This window comes from Pseudophryne corroboree, chromosome 4 (genome assembly GCF_028390025.1).
Source record: "Pseudophryne corroboree isolate aPseCor3 chromosome 4, aPseCor3.hap2, whole genome shotgun sequence".
NCBI lineage: Eukaryota > Metazoa > Chordata > Amphibia > Anura > Myobatrachidae > Pseudophryne > Pseudophryne corroboree.
Genome location: NC_086447.1, coordinates 298,002,644 through 298,025,215, shown reverse-complemented (window position 1 = coordinate 298,025,215; position 22,572 = coordinate 298,002,644). Strand labels below are relative to the sequence as shown.

The following is a 22,572-nucleotide window of genomic DNA, read 5'->3' as shown; positions in this document are numbered from 1 at the left end:
TAGAGAATTCTAGAGTTAGATAGTGGCACGTCTAAAATCTTGGAGGTAGGAGAGGAGTGGGAGGAAGTAATCATTAGGCAGGAGAGAGGCAGCAGGAATTTGTGGAACTAAGAGGACAGGCAGGAGTGTAAAGGGAGATGCAGGAGTGTAAAAGGAGATAGCATAGGATGAGATTACAGTAGTCCATTCTGGAGTTGATCAGTGAGCAGATGAGGGTCTTAGTAGCATCCTGGGTGAGAGAGTCTGATCCTAGAAATATTTTTGAGATGGAAACGACAAACATGTAAAAGTTACTGAATGTGTGGTTTGAAGAAGAGGGAGGAGTCAAGGATAACTCAGACAGCATACTTGGGGGATAGAAGAGATAGCTGTGCCATCAATAGATAATTATATTGTGGGAGGTTAGGTTATGCGGGAGGGTGGGAAGATGATCAGCTCAGTCTTAGACATATTAGTTTAAGACAGCGCTGGGATATCCAAAAAGAGGTAGCAGAGAGACAGTTGGAGATACAAGTGAGGAGAGAAGGGGAGAGCTCTGGGGAGGAAATGTAGATTTGCGTATCATCAGCATAGAGATTATATTATAAGTCAAAAGAGCTAATGATCTTATTTAAAGAGGATGTATAGAGAGAGGAGAGATCTAAGAACAGCACCATGTGGGGCACCTACTGTTAGTGGAAGTGGTGAGAGGTGGAATCATAAGAGGAGACAGGGAAACAACGGTCAGAGAAGTAGAAGCGACAGCCAGGGGAGGTCAGTACCACACAGAGCAAGGGAGTGAAAGATTTGCGGGAGGAGAGGGTGGTCCACAGTGTCAATGGCAGCAGAGAGTAGTGGCCTCTTGGATTTGGCATCAAGGAGGTCATTGCAGACTTTTGTAAGGACAGGTCAGTGGACTGGAGAGGACGGAAGCAGGGAGTTGGAGGAAAGAAAGGCAGTAAGGCAGTTGTAGACAATACGCTCAAGGACTTTGGAGGCAAAAGGGAGGAGAGAGACAGATGAGTAGTTGGAGAGAGTGTTGGAATCGAGAGTAGGTTTTTAAGAATTGGGGAGACGAGAGCATGCTTGAACGCAGAGGGGACAGTGCTTGATGAGAGAGAGATATTGAGGAGCTGGGCAAGATGGGTACAGGCAGAAGGAGAGAGGTAGCAGAGTAATCGAGAGGGGATAGGATCAAGTGGAGGGCGGGGAGGGATAGATGAAGGCCATGACTTCCTCAACATATACATGGAAGAAAGATGTCAGAGTTGGTAAGAGAGATGGGGAGGGGTGGTAGAGGAAAGGTGGTGGCTAGTTGCTGATGGTCTGGTGGGATGTGATGTCCTGATGTATCAAGAGCAGAGCGTGAGGAAGAGAGGTCAGGGGTCAGAGGACTGGGAGGAGAGGAGGTTCTTGAAATATGACTGTTTAGAGAGGAAGAGGGCAGCACTGTAGAATGAGAGCCTATGTTTGAAATGGAGAAAGTCTGCCTTAGAGTGTGAATCCTCCACTGTCGCTCAGCGGTACGTGAGCATTTTTGCAGATATCTGGTTAATTTGGAATACCAGGGTTGAGATTCTGATTCTGCAAGGGTGAATAGTGGTCGCCGGAGCAACAGAGTCAAGAGCAGAAGTAAGGGAGGCATTATATAGGGAAGTAGCTTGTTCAGGACGGGACAGAGTGAGAGAATAGGAGACAGAAGTGAATCATGTTGATGGCCTCAATGTCACGCATAGTGATGGTAGCCTTAGGAGGCAGAGGTGGAGAAGCAGAGAGGAATGAGTTAAAAAAAAAAGAAAAGAAAAAAGCAGGTGACAGAGGTGGAATGGAGAGGTGGCATGATCAGAAATATCACAACTGTGAGTGAAGACCAGATCAAGTGAGTGCCCACTCACATGGGAGGGTGAGGAGGTCCACTGTGAGAGGCCAAGCAATTATGTGAGGTTAACAAGTTTAGAACCAAAGGATTTTGTCGGGATATCAATTGGGATGTTGAAATCACCTAATATAATGGAGGGAATGTCTGAAGAGAGGAAGTGAGTGAGCCAGGAAGCAAAGTTGTTGAGGAATTTGGAGAGAATACCAGGGAGGGGGTGGTAAGTGACAGCTACTTAAAGGTGAACAGGTTGGAAGAGGCGTATATCATGGACTTCATATCAAGAGAATGTAAGGGACAGTTCAGGGGGAAGGAGTAGCCGGAGGATAGAAGGACCACAACACCACCACCAGGATGACCCCTGTGCTGGGAGCGTTGTGAGGATGTGAAGCCTCAGTGGAGAGAGTAGGGAGTTGGAGATGAAAAGGTCATGGGTGGGGACTAGTTTGTTACAGACAGATCTGCATTCTAGAGGGCACAGGAGAGAAGGAGAGAGTTTGTGAATGAGATTATCAGGCTTGCTGTAGAGTTGAAGTGAGATTAATTTGGATGGCAGGGATAAAGAGGGTGTAGTTGTGGTGTGGGCTCCTGGGTTAGGACGGGAAACTGAAGGAGATTGGGAGGGAATACAGTGTGGTGCGGATGGAAGTGAGGTGACTGGGAGAGGAGAGAAGCAGCAGGGCTGAGTGATGGGGTAGTAGGCCCATGGTGCGGCAGAGATGAATGAAAGTGGGGTAACAGGAGTGGAGGGAAAGCCAAGCAGAAGTGTGGATGGGAGACAGAGGAGTAGAAGAGAGGAGGATATGCAGGAGATTTGGGGGGGGGGAGGATAGAGGTAGGATTAGGGGGCAAAATAAAGGTTTAGGTGGACACTGAGCTTTGGGGGAGTTGAAGAAACCTCAACATAATGTGGATGAGGTGAATAGGGGGTGGAAAATTGGAAATAGGAGTGGAGGCTGTATGAGAGAGACAGCAGTAGAATTGCTGGAATGCAGGTGAAAGTACAGTGTTGGTACTTTTGTATGTTCAACGGCAATAATAATATTTCAAGCAAAGTAAAAGTGAAGATTATAAGGTTGCAGAAATTGAATTTTAAGGTAGACCTTGTTAGAAATAAGAGATTGCTAGTGTGGAGGAGAAGAAGGCTGCCTAATCACCTGTGCCACAAGGGGCAAATGGCTTTTCTTGTAGAATTTCTAAAAATGAAATAAAAAGCAAGTTCAATGCTAAGGCTCTTTACTGTTACTACACATTTTACTTTACCAACACTCATGTTTTGTTGTCCTGTTTGCAGATTCAAGGTAACATCACTCCACATGCTATTGTCATTTTGCCAAAAACGGATGGCATGGAAATGCTTGTGTGCTATGAGGACGAAGGGGTGTATGTAAACACCTATGGCCGAATAACTAAAGATGTGGTGCTTCAGTGGGGTGAAATGCCCACTTCAGTAGGTGAGTTAATAATTCTATGAAGTACATTGTTTGCCGTAATCTGTAATAGCGTTGAAAAGGGAAATTCTGTTTATTGCTACTGAAAAGGGCGCAGATTATATTGGATACAGGAGACACAGAGGGGGAACCTTCCCCTACTTGCAACATTGGGGGGATTTACAGTATGCTAGGTTAGCCCCATCAGGTAAATCAGATGTCAACTCCTCAAATCAGCTCTATGTTACTACAAATATTTTGTGGTCAGTTTCGATGCAGTATTTTCATTTATTTGCCCGATACAAATGGAATGCTGCTGTGGATTGGAATCATGACTAGTTTTGGTGGTGGATGTAGTGGGGTGAGCGGGTAACACAGAAAAAAAGTGTTGGAGGAAGGAAAGGTAAACCTAAATTCTAGTGTACAAAACAGGCCTTCGTAAATTCCTCACTGCCACTAAAATAAAGTATATTCTAAATTCTTTGTCTTGTTCGCAGCATATATCCATTCCAATCAGATAATGGGCTGGGGAGAGAAAGCGATTGAAATCCGCTCCGTGGAAACCGGCCACCTGGATGGGGTATTCATGCACAAGAGAGCCCAGCGGTTAAAATTTCTGTGTGAAAGAAATGATAAGGTATTTCAGGATGATTATTGTATGAGCTGCATAACATGCAGGTAACATTCAGTCACACTGCCTCTTCACATAGGAACGTCTCCAATATGATGGCTGCCAGTTGTCACTATACAGTAGTCTCTATATTTGGATTAGAATGTGGAAGGCATATTGCGATTGGGAGGCTTAAACTGGGTACACACTATGATATAATGAGCTAAGGTGTGATCTGCAATGACAATCGCATAGTGTTTACCCTCAAATCCACCCAATACATTGTTTGATGAATTGGCTGCTCGCATCTTCCCTCTGTTGTGCTACACATCAATGCCACAGATGACACAGTGTTGCTGCATTATGGATGGAAAGATATATTGTGTCGTCTTACAGCAGATCATGTAGAGTGCACAGAAATGTGATGCAGGTTGAGTATCCCTTATCCAAAATGCTTGGGACCAGAAGTATTTTGGATATAGGATTTTCTGTATTTTGGAATAATTGCATACCATAATGAGATATCATGGTGATGGGACCTAAGTCTAAGCACAGAATGCATTTATGTTTCTTATACACACAGCCTGAAGGTCATTTAATACAATATTTTTTATAACTTTGTGTTAAACAAAGTTTGTCGACATTGAGCCATCAGAAAACAAAGGTTTCACTATCTCTAAAAATTCCGTATTTCGGAATATTTCGTAATTCGGAATATTTGGATATGGAATACTCAACTTGTACTGTATATCGTTGATCACATTGCTGGATTGCAGCATCGCTCAGGTGTGTACCCAACCTCACACTTTAGTTCAACACTTTTTTTGGTTATTCCATCTCCGCATTTTGTTTCTTTGTTTTGTTTTCTCTTTACCCTCAAAAAATTCACCATGAGCTTTGTATTGCAAACAATGTCCATAGCTCACATATTTTATTAGAGTTAAAACCACTTAACTGGCACGGTAAGATCACATGCGTCCGCGCCGCCCCACTGTTTCCCCTAGTTTTTGCTGAGAAGATCCATTCTACAGATGTGCATAATATAATATTTAAATATTTAAAAAAATACTTTCTAACCACTTGCCTGCCATGGTCGCATCAGATGCGACCATGCCTGCAAGTGCTTTATCTGGCCTGGTCACACAGTATGCGACCAGTCAGATAAACAGTGTTAGCAGTGGCAGGAAAGGGAAACTTCCCTCCGCTGCTGCTGCCTCCCCTCACTCTCCCCTACTGATTGCCGTGCTGCCGATCACTGCTGATCGGTCAGCACGGCAGGATCTCCCCCCTCCAGCAGCTGCTAGCACGGCAGGACCCCCTCTCCAGCAGCTGCAGACAATAGCAGCCCCTGGGGAGTGTAAATTAAACACCCCCCACCCTGTGTCCCTGGAGACTGTGCCGGCTTCAAAATGAAAGCCGCAATGTTCCGATGGTCGCCATATTCCCAGTCGATGTTTCGATGATTGGAGGGGGGGGGGTATTTATTTTTTACTAAAATCATTTTGGATAGGGTTAAATTCATGTTCTTCACCTAATTCACTCATTTAAAAAAAAACGACAATGTTGGAGCGGTTTTTTGGGGGGAAAATCGTTGGTTAGGTGGTTAAACTATATTAAATAAAATGAAATAAAATCCAATGTTATGAATGGTTTTGAAGGTCAGAATCGTCCGTTAAATGTTTGAAGAAAGATAAGATGACTGCCCTAAGCAGTATGGTCCTTCATTTATTTTACTTAGCTTTTTGGATTTGACTTGTCTTTTGTGATGCATAAGAATTTACGATGCAGCCTTTATTCAGTTGCCTTTCTTCTTTTTATCCGGAAACTTGAAATGTGCAAATCTCCATTTTGTTGATGTATAGTTTACTAAAAAAAAAGTCAATCTATACGTATATACAACGTAATTATTTTGTACATATGGGCAGTGATACGGACAGTCTGTCCTTATAAATGACTAGAATGCAGGCTGGGATTGGTGTCCTCCCTCTGCATCACATAGCATGCCACGCCAAGTGGAAGAAGGAGAATGACAAACATGAATTGGTAGATTTGGTTGCTAAATAATTGTGAAAGAAAGACTATAGTACTGTATATCAGTTGTTATTATTAATGATTATATTATATTGTTAGTATTCAGTTATTATAATCATTTATTTTGGAGTGTTCATACATGTAGATTTTATTTCCTAATGCATTACTATTGTCTTACACAGGTTTTCTTTGCATCTGTGCGGTCAGGAGGCAGTAGCCAAGTCTTTTTTATGACATTGAACAGAAACTCCATGATGAACTGGTAACAGTGTTCTCCAAGCAATCCTATCCATGGCATTATTTCTAAACTAAGTTTGGTTTTGTAGATGTGCATTACCTCGCGGAACTGTCTGCTGTCATTTACACAGGTTGAGGAATCTTGTTCTTCAATTCTACAGAGCCCGGTGCACTTGGCAGCAGTGTGCAAGCATACAGCGACCTTGACCTGCAGCGAGAACAGACACTTTGCACTCCACCCCTGGGAACACTGTGGCTCAGAGGTCCACAGACTAAGCTGTGTTATAGTGGCTTGTTCATTTTACCTTTTCATTGTGTCTTATTTTTGTAAGAATGGCAAAACAAACAAAAACAAGGTTTGAACCAGTCTGTTGATTTCTGTCTGCCTGCTCTAGCGATATATATAAATATACATATGTTGTACAATTACCAAGTAAAATGAGACAGCACAATAATGTACCTTTTTCTGTTTTGCTAAAGCTGTATAGATGGGTAATTAAAAAAACAACCTTTTTGCCTTCATCAACCTGAATGTTGCTTTTTAATAGCAACAGCCTAAATAATTTTTAATGAAAAGCAAATGTTTCCTCTTTCTTTTGGGAAACGTAGTTTAAATGGCTAAACTAGCCGTATTCTAAAGAATCTTATGCCATTATTCAATCTGTCTGTTCATATAGTCTATGGATACATGCATAATGATGTGTGTTGCTGTGGGCAGCAGGGTCATGTGGGAAATACACAGAGGGGATTACCTGTGTTTTTCCTTTTGTATATTATGCAACCAGGTTAGGGCAAACACAAAGGGGGAGCATGAATGAAGAGCTTCGGGTGATTGTCACCTTTTTAAATCTCATTCGCTCTTATATACAGCTGTTAAAATGGATGGCTATTAGGCAATAATAGTACTTTTGCCAATATTGTCACAGTGACACTTTCTAGTATTATGACGTCGGGAGCTTCTGTGAGGCTGCGGCCTATCAGTCTGGGATAAACAAAACATCTTTTTTTAACCAAAGGATGTCAGGAATACAAACACTCACTCCCACGGTTTACAGGCATCAAGCTTTACACGACAACATTGTAAAGACAGATTTTGTTTCTAAGAATTACCCAACGTACAGTTACAGACCACATCTGTGCAAAAAAAATTATAATTAAAAAAAAAAAAGTTTTAAAAAGTGTGTACGTAGTTCAGGTGATAATGAGTCTTTCAACACACAATGCTCTAATAATTTAATGATAAAATATGTGTACCAGAATTTTATTTTTTAATAGCTACAAGCATGGCTGACTGTGGTAATAGGGTGTTACATCCAGAAAACTGTGTTGCGCTACTTTTATTATTATTATTTATTTTTTACCTACCTCGTTTTGTCTTTCTTTTCGATATCTTTTCTTCTGGAACTGCTCATTGCAGCATCGTTACTCCTTTAAGTACCTGAAGAAATGTGTTGGTTACTGCCAGTGAAATCCCGTTTAGTCTCCTTCCTTAAAAATCTCAAACAATAATGAATTTCAAAAACCATACCGCTGCGGACTAGCCAGATAATGGTTTGCACTCCACTTGGACACTGATCGGGAGAAAAGGCGTGTGGCACTCATTTACAATTTGGTTGCAATTGTTTTCTTTTAGTGGCTGTGATTGTACTTTCGCTGGGTGCTTTTAACATTCTGTTGCTAACTGATGAATCTTTTATCAGTAAAACATTACAAATAATACACAGTTTCAACTATTCTTTTTTTATTGTGGGTTTTTTGGGGTCCCGTTCTGAAATAAAAGGGATTATTGTGTTTAAAGGATTGTGTCTTGATTTATTGATTTTTGTTCAAAACAAATGTCATTGAATAAAAATGTTTTCACTTGTAATAAGGATAACATGATTTCAGGGTGTTTATGATAAATATGGGGAGTTACAGAAGCCAAGTTGTACGATGCATATGCTTTCTGCTATGGGATCCGGCATTCCAACTGCCGGCAAATCAAACCTAACCCTCTGCTACGCATCACAGGAAATAGTGTGTAGCTTGCATCACTATAAGGAGAATGCTATACATTTTGTATTTCAATCGGAGCAATAAGCCTCAACAAAACGGTCTGCCCCACTCTGCTGTCTTATTATTCCACAGTAGACCACCAAAGAGCGCAAACAGCAATATAATGGCGTATAGTAAAATGTATGATCAGTGCTTTCTTCACAGACTTATATAAAAAGATGGCAGTTTTCATAAACAAAAATTAAAAACTGCCTTTGCAGACTGGACTTCTCGGTGAGTATGGACAACCTGATTCTGTCTATGGCAGTGGGGTAAACTATTTTAGTGTAAAAATATAATATACTGTATATTGACTATTAAATAGAATTAATAACTCAGCAGTACACTGAGAACATTTTTGGATGTTTTATGACAGATTTGGGGACACCTTTTAAAACCTACGTTTGCAAAAGACACCTGGTCAAGTTGACCGTTGTAACTGAGGGAATGCCTACATAGAGAATAAATAGTATCATCAGAGCTAGGCATCATATAATCTAGCACGGTTATCAAGTACTTGAGTAATTTTAAAGTTTTGAAAATGTAACTTTTTTCTTTTTTTAGATGATATCTCTCCCAATTATATCAGTTCACCCGCTATGTTTAGAGCTTTGCAGAGATATATCTAATTTTCAGTTTAGGAATTAAGAGAAGTTGTTTGCTATTCATATATAGATTGTAACATGCAAGCTATGCTGTAACATCTAAATAGATCTGAAATTTGTCATGTCAGCACGCCGTCTCTACACACAGTCTGAGTTGTACCTATGCTTGCTTGGTCCTTTATCAATTGCAACTACGCTTTTTTAATCTAAAAACACTTAAGTATTTTGAATAAATAAGAATCCCAGAAATTGACAACGGCAAATAGACAGCCAGCAGTTGAGGGAAAAGCACCATTAAATGCACCATTAGGAAAAGAAAGCTTAAAGTGTAATTTAAAGAAAAGATGCCTATTTATTAAAATAAACTAGTAGCACTGAGGACAGAGAGTCACATCGACAGTTGGTCCAACATACTAGTGCTGCATGAGTAATGCTTTAGGACCTGGTGAAGCTCTGCTTTAACAAGGCATATGGTGGTGGACATATAACTGATTTTGTACACACTTTGCTTGACCAGACCTGGTTAAACACTACAGCGGCAGTAACTGGCAGTGAGAAGAATAGGAGTAGGAGAGGAAGGATAATAACTCTGCTCCCTCCCAATCCCAGGAAACTGATGACACTCGCCTTTAGCTGTAAATTACTGCACAGCAGTTCGGGAACAGAGTGCAAGTGCCAGCAAGGTGAGTGCATCCACTCTGCCACCCCTACAATGGGGCCTCCTGCGATGAGGTTCTTACCATGGATGCATAATGACATTTACTAAGTGAAACTAGTATAATGTAAATGTTTTTGCTTTTCAGTACAAATTGTCTTATAAACCTAGGCATCAAGAATTGCTACTGAGAGTTGCTCTCACTTCATAGTGTGAGACATTGTACAGTGCAGTTGATCAGTACTGAAAGAGCTATTTCCAGGGACAATTCTCAAAACCAGGGACTGGCAAGCAGCAGATTTTACATGATTTTGAACTGATGGGACTGCAAACATGCTGCATGTATATTAAGTATCTTTTATTTAGACTATGCTTTACAATTGTGAACAAAACAGTTGGACGATACTGGGTAATTACAAATAAAGCGGGGAGTGGGGCCTGCTCATAAGCTTCCAATCTATGCGGCTGATTCGGGTGCAGCTGTATCCGTGTGTGCTCCTTGGCTCCATAGCATTTGCCACCGTATGCTAATGCCTCTACATTAGCGTCAGATTGTGCAAGGATTGAGAGACCCACTTTAAGCATCTTTGGACAGGATTCTGATTTATGCAAGGCAAATGTTCACGCAACTGAGCAATTGACAGGAAGGGACCATTTGGAGGAGGTAACTGAGTGGTGGGAAAAATACACAGGCGTGTTCTACCTACAGCTGTAATCCATACGTAGGCAAACATGGTGCCAGCATTGTTGCTCCCACGGCCCCTCTGTGTGGCCATAGACTCACTCGGGAAGTTAGTATTTCTCATTACTGCTTATGTATACCAGTTGCTGAGGACATTGCGATGGGCTCCGGTGGGTGTCTCTAGTCATTTGTAGGCGACTGCTTCACTTGTTGCTTAGCAAATCCGTAGCCTGAAAAATGGATTTAGGACCGTAGGGAGAGATGTGCGCGTAGTGCTGTCATGTCAGGCCCTGGAGGCAGCGCCATCACTGCTCATGGCCCCTGCATCTCGCTAGCACGGTAACTGGAACGGCAGCCTGCTTGTCACTAAGGCATGCTTGAAGCATTCACCTGGAGCATCCAGGCAGCTCATCCCACCCCCTCATGTGATATCATATGTTGGGGACAGAGCTGTTGCAGGGTGCCGGGGAGCAGTGTTAATGTTTTAGCAATATTGGTCCATGAGCATATGTATATAGAGTAAATAGTATCTTATGCATGATGTAGATTTTAATGATGTTTTACATACATATACTTACATATTAAAAAAGCACAATTGGCCATTTGGTGGTACTACTTTTTATTGTCTATACATGTTAAATTTTTAGTAAATTGTGGAATAATAATCTCCCTTTAAATTATCTGTATTAATAAAATGACATAGATATATTGATTTCACATTGATTTAAGCTGTTTATTCAGACACTATATGCACCTGTGGTCTATAGCGCAGTACCATCAGCTTTTCTTTGTATGTTCAGTGGAAAAGAACTTGTACCTCAATTGGCAAGTCCTTCTTACATAATAGGTACCTGCTGCTAATTAAAACTATTGCATTTTCTAAATATTTTTTATCTACAAAGAATGACACTAGCGCCTAAATAATATCCCTTTCACACCGCACAAATTACCCGGTATCGACCCGGTATATTTCCAGGTCGCCATATACGTCGCTGTGCGGTGTGAAAGGGCCCATGGCGAATTCCCGGGTCGCCTGACCTGGTAATTCAACCTGGGAATAAAGCAGTGTTCTTCCCAGGTTGAATACTGGGTCGATGCAACCCGGGACTGGTTCACTACGCAGGGAGAGGTGGCGCGGAGATGAGCTCATCTCCCAGCGCCGCTGCCGGCTCCACCCCCTGCCGCTATGGCAACCCGACCCGGCATATTGCCGTGTCAGAGAGCCAGTTGGGGTTTAATGCTGGATCCCACCAGTAAGGACCCGTTTCCAATTCCTAGGTGGGGCCCGGTATTTGCGATATAATAGGGGTATAAGTAAGAAGTTTCTTTTGCCACTATATCATGTGCCACTTTATGCTAATGACACTAAAAAGCCCTTCACTGGTGTACAGCCAGCAGTCCAACTGTGTAAGGATTGAGATGCCCACGTTTAGCATATATATATATATAATATAATATATATGCAGGGCCATAGCGTGGGGTGTGTGAGTGGTGTTGTCACGCAGGATGCTGCACCCCCGTCTTAATATGGAGCAGAAATTTATCCCATTCCAGCTTCTGGTGGCACTACCTTTCCAGTGGTGTCTTCTAAAAGATGGCATATGCACAGAGGGTTATTAATGATGCTTGGTACATTTTATACTTTAGAAGATACAAAAGAAAGCTGTGGTGGCTACTTCTGTATCTGAAAATGGATGGACCACAGCAGATATTGGTCACCCCTTTATACATTGTAGGGACACTTAAGTTTTGTGGGAATCCTCTAAAAATGTCTCTTTTCAGAGGATTTCTTATATAATAGTGTTTCAGGTTTAATAGGGTCTACCCTCTTTCACAGTACTTTTTGGCTACTGTGCTTTGTGCTTGCCATGACCAGCTACCAGACTCAAAGAAGCCTGTCAAGATTTAAATATGGTGCTGGAGCTTAGATCAGTTGTTACTACAGTAGAAGAAACCAGTGCCAGTGGCGGAACTAGCAGCGGTGCAGCCGGTGCAATGCACGAGGGTTCCGCTGCTATGAAGGAAGCACTACAATGAGTTACACTGACTCATTACACACTGCGCGCTGCAAGCCACAAGTTCCAGCGCTGACAGAGTGAGCTCTTGAGCTGAGCTCAGCTGCCGTGCTGCTGTGGTCCAGCTGTAGGGGGAGGAGAATGCGGAAGAAGAAAGGGTGGAGGGGCTGTTCTCCCCTCTCATCCACGGCCCTGCTCTTTATCTTTTGCTACTGGCGCCAGGGAGTGGGGGGAGCTACTGTTAAGCTACCATCCCCAGCACCAAAAGTATCAGGGCAGGGAGGAGGCTAGGATCGGCTGTGACTTTCAGTCGTCTATGAAATCTATAGGTAGAGTGTTTTGTATTTAATTCTGTGGGGGATATTCAATTGTTTGAAAAGTCAGTTGGGTGTCTGTTTTTTCCTATCCAATAGACAGGAAAAAACAGACACCCAACCGACTTTTCAAACAATTGAATATTCCCCTATGATTTTAAATGATTCCACAGCGAGTTTGAGAAATAAATCTTCAATGTACTGTCTTTGATTACAAAACACTTGGAGTACTGGTAACAATCAGAGCACAATAGAGCCTGTCCCACAGAGAAACCATATGGGAGTAAGTTGTTCACATCTACCAAGTTTAGTCCTCCCATAGATCAACATAGCAAATGGTGTCCATTCTCAGGAGAACCTGATTCCAGTACCAAAGTGGTCAAAGGATGGAAAGCCAGTGGTAAGTGTCCAGAAGGTGAGGGTGATTCTGAATCAGTACTGGTTGGGAATAACAGTTACAGCTGCACTCTGAGCATTAAAATATTTCTGAAAATCCACCTGTAATGGCCCTAATATGCCAGTGTAAGTCACCACTGTGTCTGGCAATAGGACTCGGGGAAAAGGGGAGAAACTGCGACTCTTACTCTGTGGTCTCTGTGTTTCAGCTGAGCCCCGTGTTGGCAACGTTTTAGCGATTGATAGTGGTGTACAATGATCATTGTATTATGTTGTCCCTTAGAACATTGTTCAATCCCATGTTAAAATAGGGCATTATACATCCCTGGGTTGTACAGGCACAGGTTGACATTTGATATTCTTATCTCCTGCAGTAAAGGATGTTACTTCCAACAAGGCACAAGAGATGAGCAAAGTTGCTGTGGAAAAGGCCTCTTAGTAGAGTGTCATTGATACAGTCTTTCGCTTTGTTATTCCGAAGAATTAGTAAACTTTCCATTCATGAAATATATATTATCAGTAGAGTTGGGATTACATCAGTAAATTCATTCAGCTTCCCACACCCCAGGCTGGTCTTAATTAAAAAGCTTTGTTGCATATGCCAGGCTGCTGCATGGCTCATGGGGCCAGCTTTATCCCTAGTCTTTGCTATCTAGAAGAATGAGGATTTTTTTTTTCACAGCTCCATTGCTAAGACGCCGGCCCCTACTGGCTCTGTCAGACCTTTCCATTTCTCTGCACAGCTAACCTCAGGTCTCCAGCTCTGAATCTCAGTCTTCTTTCATGCACCTCAGGGTATTTGGCAGTGTGACGCATCATACATGGATTGCTCAACAGCCCCTCATCCAGTCCCAGGGAAGAGCTTGGAGATGATGAAGGAGGCTGCTCTCTGCTGCCTTCCTCCCTTGGATAGGGGTGTTCTACAGCAGGGGTGTGAGGTAGGACTCTTGGCGAGGATTTCAGAAGTTGTTCATGTGAAGTTAACAAGGAGTACTAGCTTCCTGAGGAAATGCAGAATGGCCAAGCTGTGCCAGAATACGCTGGAGGCCATTGTTTGGAGATCTATTGTTAATCATTGAGCAGCATGGCAACTGGATTTGTACACTTGGCAACTGCATTCAGCTGACATTATCTTTGTCGGGCATTCTTGTTTATGTTGAGATCTTCAAAGTGGTAGCTGGTTATTTTTACTATGTATATATCATCAATTGCCCTGTGTTACGCAATGCAATTCAGCTTATGGTGAGTTTGCTGGGATGTACAAAAGTACAAATATGGACTATTCACATCCATTTAACAAGCATTACAATTAAAACTTGGAACAGTCAACCTACTTTAAATGGGTTAGAACCACCAATTATAATAGCTCAGCAGATACAATATTTGGGGGAAGCATGCTTTTAACTGATAATCAGTGGCTCCAGGAGCTCTGTATACAAACACTAGGTATGAGGTGGAAGGTATTGTCATTTCAGAGTATTTTGGTGCTTAAGAGAGATGTATAATAACTGTTAAGTATAAAGAAAAAAGTGCTTGCCTTTTACAAGCAATAAAACTTATGTCAATTAATAAAGTTTGTTTTCTTTTGGCAGGTTTTGGTTATACGGATTCCACTGTAGCTCATCAATGCTGTGCCACTTTTTTACACTTAAAATGCTATTTTGAAGCCCTATGTTGCCTGTCTGACGTGATGCCATAATCACTGTCTTGAGCCAGGCAGCAGAAGGATTAAGGGAAAGACACTGGTGAGCTCCAGAGATATCTGCATAATTATCCATTACCTTTTTCTGTTGACATCAATAGCTATGACATAACCAGTACTACGTTAAAAAATGCTTTATTTTAAGAACAAAAGGAAAATGTGTGTGTGTGTGTATGTATATACAAGCTACATTTAAAAAAAAAAAAAAAGAAGGGTTCACACTTTTTCAAATAATTCTATATTCCGTTTTTATAAATGATTTGCAAATCATAATCATTTTCCCAAAATGCTGCTTAATTCATGTGTTGTGTGTATACTAATATAGTATCACAATACGATTTGCAGTCATATACAGTATCACTCATAATTAAAATGTGTTTGTACTGTATATATTGGGGTATCATGCCCTCCATGACACGTACCTGACTATGCCCTCAAGTGAACCACTTGGCTATAGCTTAGTCCCTGCCACCTCAGGATCATCCAGGTTAAAGTAGGTGTACATTAGTCCATGTACAAGCCAGTGGGATGTAGACTTACAATTGTGTATAGCTGTGGAAGGTGAAGTAGTGCTGGAGATATGAAAGTGGAATCTATATCCTCTTCCTCATCCCAGATCAACTGCAGATTTCCAGCTATCACTGGGGACAGGCAAACTATAGCCTCCTAATTGGATAGAGCCTAGCAATCAGTTATGGCTTGACTTCTGACTCTGGCTTCTGAGGACCGATGATTCTGTATGATCATCTCCACTTGAAGTGACCTAGACCCTGGCAGCAGGCTTCTTTTTGGCAGGGATAGCCTTGCAGATGGATGAGCTGCCCTCCTACTCCAGAGGCCATAACCGTGATGTGGATGATTTCACCAGCTCTCACTCTTTTCCCTGCACTTGTCATTGCAGCAATCGGGTCTGAATTAGGTCCAATGTTTGGTAAAAAAAAATATATATTTCTGCTGCGGGGTACACTGGGCTCCACAAGGATAGACATAGGGGTGTAGAGTAGGATCTTGATCCGAGGCACCAACAGGCTGAAAAGCTTTGACCTTCTTCCCAGAATGCATAGCGCCGCCTCCTCTATAACCCCTCCTCCCTGCACAGGAGCTCAGTTTTGTAGTTTGTGCCGCAGATAGCAGGCATATAACAGAGGAGCTGCTCCAGGCAGCCCTAAGAAGAGCTTTTTTGTAGAAAAAGTGAAGACTACAAGGGCAGCAGCGGTGTGTAAATGTCAGAGACATTCACTGCTGCAGCTCCAGCTCTCCCCAGCGGCGCTGTACACTCCCGAGCCCTGGTTGCTGGGTAACTACAGCAGGAGGCTCCGGTTTTCTTCATGGTCAGGCACACACGACGGGGGCTCTCCAGGATCGCGTGGCCGCGCTTCGGGAGGTGGTGAGTGGGTCCCGCTTGTGGGCCCTGTACTTTATCGCGAGCCGGCGCGGTCAGTGGGAGGCGGGCCGCGCGCGCTGGCGGTGGCCACTGTGGCAGTACAGGCGATCCCACTAGATCACCAGGGTATGGGCGCAGGTCAGGTTTTCTCTCTAAACCATATTAATAGTAGCCCACAGTACCCGGTGGTTTTGCCAGCAGGGGGATAAGGCTTAGACCTGAAGCCCATCCCCCAGACCCAGGGCGCCATTTCCCGCAAATGTTCCCGCCCTGGAGCTGCATATCTGTCTCCCTCACTCCCTGTCAGTGTCTGGGCGCCATTTCTCTCAGCTTCACTGTTCCTGGGACTGCTTGGGCAAATCCTCCTGTGTAAAGCCGCCTGGTTGTCAGTGCTGTGACTTTACATGACACTTAAGTATTCTACCTGCCTTTTTAGACAGTGTTAGTTAAGAAAGAGTGCATTTAGTCAGGGTTTTCTGGTACAATTACCCTGTGATATACATCCAGTTCTTACTGTGCAGTGTTATATCTATTGACTACATAGCTATATATATATATATAAGCTAGTCCAGTGCAGTATTATTGTTAGTAATAACCTCTGCATTGTACAAACTGTGACTATCTGTGTGTGCATAAGCTAGCTGAATGGTGTCCATTTCATGTCTCTCACTCAACTTGCTATCCCTATATTTTATAACCTGAGGGGGCTTGGTGCGTCAGGTTTTATATTTATATAGGATTTTCACAAAGATATACTTTAATACGTATTTTTCTCTGTGATTTTAGTCACCATATCTCTCCTTTATCTCTGCTAGTGCTGACTACACTGCGCAGGGGTTTGGGTAAGAGGTATTGTGCTGCTGCCAATTGTACTGTGTTACCTGATACTGCAAGTTACATCATGTCTGCTTCTGAGGGTAACGGTTCTGGGGCTGAACACACTGCTGGTGTTGCTGAGGCCACAGATCCCTTTGAGGAGAATATAGCAGCTGTGGGCTCTGGTTCTGGAGGCTCCTTGCCCCCCAGTGGGACTGTGGCAACGGAGGTACTTAATGACCCACTGTGGGCCGCTTTTTCCACGCTTCTACATACGCTAGTTAATAAACTAACACCCCCTATGGGACCCCCTATGCTGGTACAACCGTATGTGGTCCCTGCAGCTAACCCGCTGTGGGCGGATGACTTATCTGCTCAATTGAAGAAGTTGAACCAGTCCCTGACTACTAAAAAGTCTGACCCTCGCTCGCCCAAGTCCAAGGGGTACTCTAAGCGAGCTCTTATCGCCTCGCAATCCACTGCTGTCACTGACACCTCGTCTGATGAAGACGGCACTTACACTGACCCCACAGATTCTGACACAAATACTGCTGATGGGGAGGGTAGTTCACATGTGGATGTTCCTGATCTTTTGGAGGCTATTAAGTTGATTTTACAGATTACGGATGATCCCGAGCCATCCGTCCCTCCTAAGAAACCAGATAGGTTCAAGCGTCAGAAGGTGGTTAAACAAGTTTTACCTCACTCTGACCACCTAGTGGATATACGTCAGGAACCCTGGGAAAACCCGGGTAAGAAGTTTGTGCCTCAAAAGAAGATGCTGGCTCGCTATCCCCTCGCGCCAGATCTGTCTAAAAATTGGGAAACGCCTCCTCCAGTAGACTCGCATGTTGCTAGGATGGTGGTTTCCTCAGCTCTACCTGTCACTACCATCACGTCTCTAAAAGAGCCTACGGATAAACGTGTGAAGGGTTGTCTGAAAGCGATTTACACCCTCACGGGTGCTGCTCAAAGGCCCACTATTGCAGCTACTTGGGCTGCAGAGGCTATTGAAGCAAGGGCCTTGGAGTTAGAAGCTGAAATCTCTTCTGACTATGCTAGACAATGCTGGTCATAAATTGTCACAGCTTCTCGCTATATTAAAGAGGCGGCTTCTGATGCCGGTATCCTAGCAGCCAAGGCCTCTACTATGTCAGTCCTGGCTTGCCGGATATTGTGGCTGAGATCCTGGTCTGTGGATCTGGACTCTAGAAAAACCCTGGAGGTACTCCCTTTCAAGGGAGATATTCTGTTTGGGGAGGACTTAAGATAGTGGCTGACTTGGCTACTGCCAAAACTGCCTGTCTGCCAAGTACCACTCCTTCTGTGTCGAAGGCTAAAGGTACTTCCTTTCGCCCCTTTCATCCTTCAGGTAAAGCAAAAGGTCAGGCGTACAACAAGCAGACCTGCACTTCCAAACCTGGTAAGCCAAAGCCCAAAAGAGCCTGGGTGGCCCGTCAGCCAGCTTCCAAGACTGATAAGCCTGCCGCATGACGGGGCGGGCCTCCCCCTGTGGGATCCCACGGTGGGGGGCCGGCTTCTAGGGTATACCCAGGAATGGTTGAAGACCACTTCAGATGCCTGGGTACGGGAAGTCGTCACTCGAGGTTACGCCATAGCCTTCAAAAACCGCTCCCCTCATCGATTTTGCCGGACAGACGTCCTGTTGGACCAGACAAAGGCAAACACTCTACATTCGGTGGTACAGACCCTCCTGGATACAGGAGTCGTAGTACAGGTGCCTCTTGCACAGAGGGGCCGGGGGTACTATTCTCCGCTGTTTCTAGTCCCGAAACCGAATGGGTCCTCCCGACCCATTCTCAACCTCAAGGCACTGAACAGGTTTGTGATGGTTTCCAAGTTCCATATGGAAACCCTTCGCTCTATAGTTCTGGCCTTGGAACCTGGGGACTACATGGTCTCCCTGGATATACAGGATGCTTACCTGCATATTCCTATAGCAGCGTCACATCAGCAATACCTGAGGTTTGCGATTGGCAACCTCCATTACCAGTTTCGGGCGTTACCTTTTGGTTTAACTACGGCTCTGCGAGTCTTCACCAAGGTCATGGCGGTGATGACGGTGGTACTCCGCCGTCAAGGGGTCAGGATACTGCCGTATCTGGATGACTTGTTAATCCTGGCAAATTCCCAGAACTTCTCTTACGTCATCTGGATATGACGGTCCAGTTTCTACAAGCCCACAGGTGGCTCATCAACTGGAAGAAATTCTCCCTGGTCCCTGCTCAGAGCATGGTGCACCTGGGAGCGCTATTGGACACTCACAACCAGAGGTGGTTGTTGTCTCAGGAGAAAGTCCTGAAGCTTCAGGGCAGGATTCGTTGCTTCCTTTCTCGTCCGCAAGTGTCGATACATTCGGCAATGCAGGTGCTGGGCCTCATGGTCTCAGCATTCAACATGGTGGAGTATGCTCAATTCCATTCTCGCCCCCTCCAGAGGCTAATTCTAGCCAAGTGGGACGGCCTGCCTCACCGGATAAGGTCTCACATGATCTCATTGACTCCGGAGGTTCCTCTGTCGCTGCACTGGTGGCTCCAGGACCAACGATTGTGCAGGGGCCGTCCCTTCTGGATATCCGACTGGGTCCTGTTGACGACAGATGCCAGTCTCGGAGGTTGGGGAGCGGTGCTGGAGCAACACTCCCTTCAGGGTCAGTGGACCAAGGAGGAGTCCCTCCTCTCAATCAACATTCTGGAGTTGCGGGCGGTCTTCAATGCATTGAACCTGGCCCAGCATTTAATTCAGAACCGTCCTGTTCAAGTACAGTCGGACAATGCCACATAAATCATCAAGGCGGCACTCAAAGCCATTTGGCAATGAAGGAAGTCTCATGGATTCTACATTGGACGGAACGCCATCTACCGGCCATATCGGCAATATTCCTTCCGGGAGTCCTGAATTGGGAAGCGGACTTTCTCAGTCGTCAGGACGTACATGCCGACGAGTGTGGCCTCCATCCAGAAGTGTTTCAACTCCTAGTGGAAAAGTGGGGCCTTCCAGACGTAGATCTGATGGCGTCTCGACACAATCACAAGGTTCCGGTCTTCGGAGCAAGGACAAGGGATCCTCAAGCAGCAGTCGTGGATGCGCTGGCGGTACCGCGAAGGTTTCGGCTGCCGTACGTGTTCCCTCCGGTGTCACTCCTGCCCAGGGTAATTCGGAAGTTCAAGCAAGAAAAAGGAATTCTGCCTCTCATAGCTCCAGCGTGGCCCAGACGGCACTGGTTCTCAGACCTGCAAGGCCTATCGTCAGAGCGTCCAATTCTACTTCCACAATGCCCAGACCTCCTCGTTCAGGGTCTCTGTGTCTACCAGGACCTAGCACCTAGCCCAGCTGTCTTTGACGGCATGGCTCTTGAAGCTTCCGTCTTAAGGGCTAAAGGGTTTTCCGAGGCGGTCATTCAAACTATGTTGCGGGCCCGGAAACCGGCTTCGGCTCGGATTTACTATAGGGTCTGGACTTCTTACTTTGTTTGGTGCGCATCTAACGATTATGATGCTTCCAAGTTTAGTATAGCCAAGTTGTTGGCTTTACTTCAGCAGGGCCTGGACTTAGGCCTGCGTCTGGCCTCCCTCAAGGTTCAAATATCTGCCTTGGCGGTGTGGTTTCAGAGAAAAATTGCGACCTTACCTGATGTGCATACCTTTACTCAGGGTGTGTTGCGTATCCAACCTCCCTATGTCCCGCCTGTGGCTCCTTGGGACTTGTCGGTGGTTTTGGAGGCGTTACAAGAGTCTCCGTTTGAATCTCTTGGTTCAGCTGATCTTAAGTGGCTTTCCCTTAAGGTGGTGTTTCTGCTGACTATTGATTCAGCTAGAAGAGTGTCGGATTTGGGTGCCTTGTCCTGTAGTTCCCCATATCTGATATTTCACCGTGACCGGACGGTTCTTAGGCCTCGTCCCGGATATTTACCTAAGGTGGTTCCTTCGTTTCACCTTAACCAGGAGATTGTGGTTCCGGCACTTGTTTCTCCTGATCTGTCTCCCAAAGAGCGGTCTTTGGATGTGTTACGGGCTCTCCGTATCTATGTGAAGAGAACTGCTTCGATTAGAAAATTTGATTCTCTCTTTGTGCTGTTTGGATTTCACAAACGGGGCTGGCCTGCTCACAAGCAGACTTTGGCCAGATGGATTAGAATGGTGATTGTACATGCTTATGTGAGGGCTGGTCTTCCAGCTCCTGCTCACATTATGGCCCATTCTACTCGGTCTGTTGGACCTTCTTGGGCGGCCCGCCGTGGTGCGACCCTTGAACAATTGTGCAAGGCGGCTACATGGTCCTCTGTGAACACGTTCATAAGGTTCTATGCCTTCGATACTGCCGCTTCCAAGGATGCTTCCTTTGGACGCAGGGTTCTTGTGCCCGCTACAGTGCGTCCCCTCCCATAAGGAACTGCTTTAGGACATCCCCTATGTCTATCCTTGTGGAGCCCAGTGTACCCCGCAGCAGAAAACGAGTTTTATGGTAAGAACTTACCTTTGTTAAAACTTTCTGCGAGGTACACTGGGCTCCACAAGGCGCCCACCCTGACGCACTTAGCTTCTTTGGGTTGGTATGGCATTAGCCGCTGACACTTCTCCTGTCGTGAGAGTGTGGTGTATGTGGCAACTAACCGTTGTCGTCTCTTTTCCTGCTTCTGAGCTCCTGTGCTGGGAGGCGGGGTTATAGAGGAGGCGGCGCTATGCATTCTGGGAAGAAGGTCAAAGCTTTTCAGCCTGTTGTGTTGGTGCCTCGGATCAAGATCCTACTCTACACCCCTATGTCTTTCCTTGTGGAGCCCAGTGTACCTCGTAGAAAGAGTTTTAACAAAGGTAAGTTCTTACCATAAAACTCGTTATATTGGCCCACCTCCCATGGCCAGGTGACCTCTATAGGTTGGTCCCTCACATTCCTAAATTTTAACTAACTTGGTTGTGATTTCATTTGAAAATGCTTTTATGCATTTCATCTGCATGGGACTGTCAGTCTAGACTGCAATTAGAATAGAGAGCGCTTCCAATGGTAAGTCACTTCCCTGGTATAACAGCAGTCTTATCTGGCTTCTAAGGGCTGCAGGCGATGCAGTCCCTAGAAGTCTGGGCTGCTTGTTAATTTGTACACACATGCGGGATTGCAATCCCACACATGCACACAAGCCAGCTACATATTTTACTCTGGCAGAGAGCAGACCTCCCTAGGAGTTACAAGTAGAAGATGCCACTGCTTACATTCATCAATCATACTTCTCATTTGAGAGCAGAGTGGAGGAGTGCCAGGGAAAGGGGTGTGTGCATCTTGGAAGTTATTACAGATATTTCCTGAAATACCTCACCACTGGGCCACGTTTCCTATAGTTCTATTACTATCCCCTAAAGTCCTCTCAGGCTCTCAGCTGTTGCCTATCTCAGACTACATAATTGCACTTTGCCTGTTAGGAGGCTTGCCACCTAGCAACAGCTGGTGGATTTGGGGGATACCTATGATATCCCGGCAGACGGGATGCAGCCGGTATATTGACTGCATTACAGGCTTGGGTAGTAACTAGCAAGCATCCTGCTTCTCCGCTGGAAGCCAGTGAAGTGAAATCTTTATATCACTAACCTGCCGACACTAACAGTGCAGTTGCACCTGCCCAGCAGGCTAGGATGTACACAGATCACATGCACACTAGCCACTGGGCAGTGCTACTGCTCACTGAGGGCGGGATGTACTTGACTAAGCCTTGAAAAGTTATAATTTTACTGTGATAAAGAACCATCTCCTAACTGACATTTTCCAAATGCAGCCTGTGACATGTCAGTTAGGA

The 22,572-nt window shown here is 44.7% G+C and overlaps 1 protein-coding gene across 20 annotated transcripts in view; it reads left to right on the top strand.

The window, feature by feature from the left end:
* Positions 1-7,960, top strand: part of TNIK (TRAF2 and NCK interacting kinase) — a 659,967-nt gene extending 652,007 nt beyond the window's left edge. For all 20 annotated transcript variants that reach the window (XM_063916233.1, XM_063916232.1, XM_063916239.1 and 17 more), the window contains 3 exons: positions 3,150-3,309; positions 3,783-3,922; positions 6,109-7,960. In XM_063916233.1, coding sequence (XP_063772303.1) covers positions 3,150-3,309; positions 3,783-3,922; positions 6,109-6,192 — 384 coding nt within the window. In that variant the 3' untranslated portion in view covers positions 6,193-7,960. The remainder of the gene's footprint in view (positions 1-3,149; positions 3,310-3,782; positions 3,923-6,108) is intronic.
* The last annotated feature ends 14,612 nt before the right edge of the window (positions 7,961-22,572 follow it).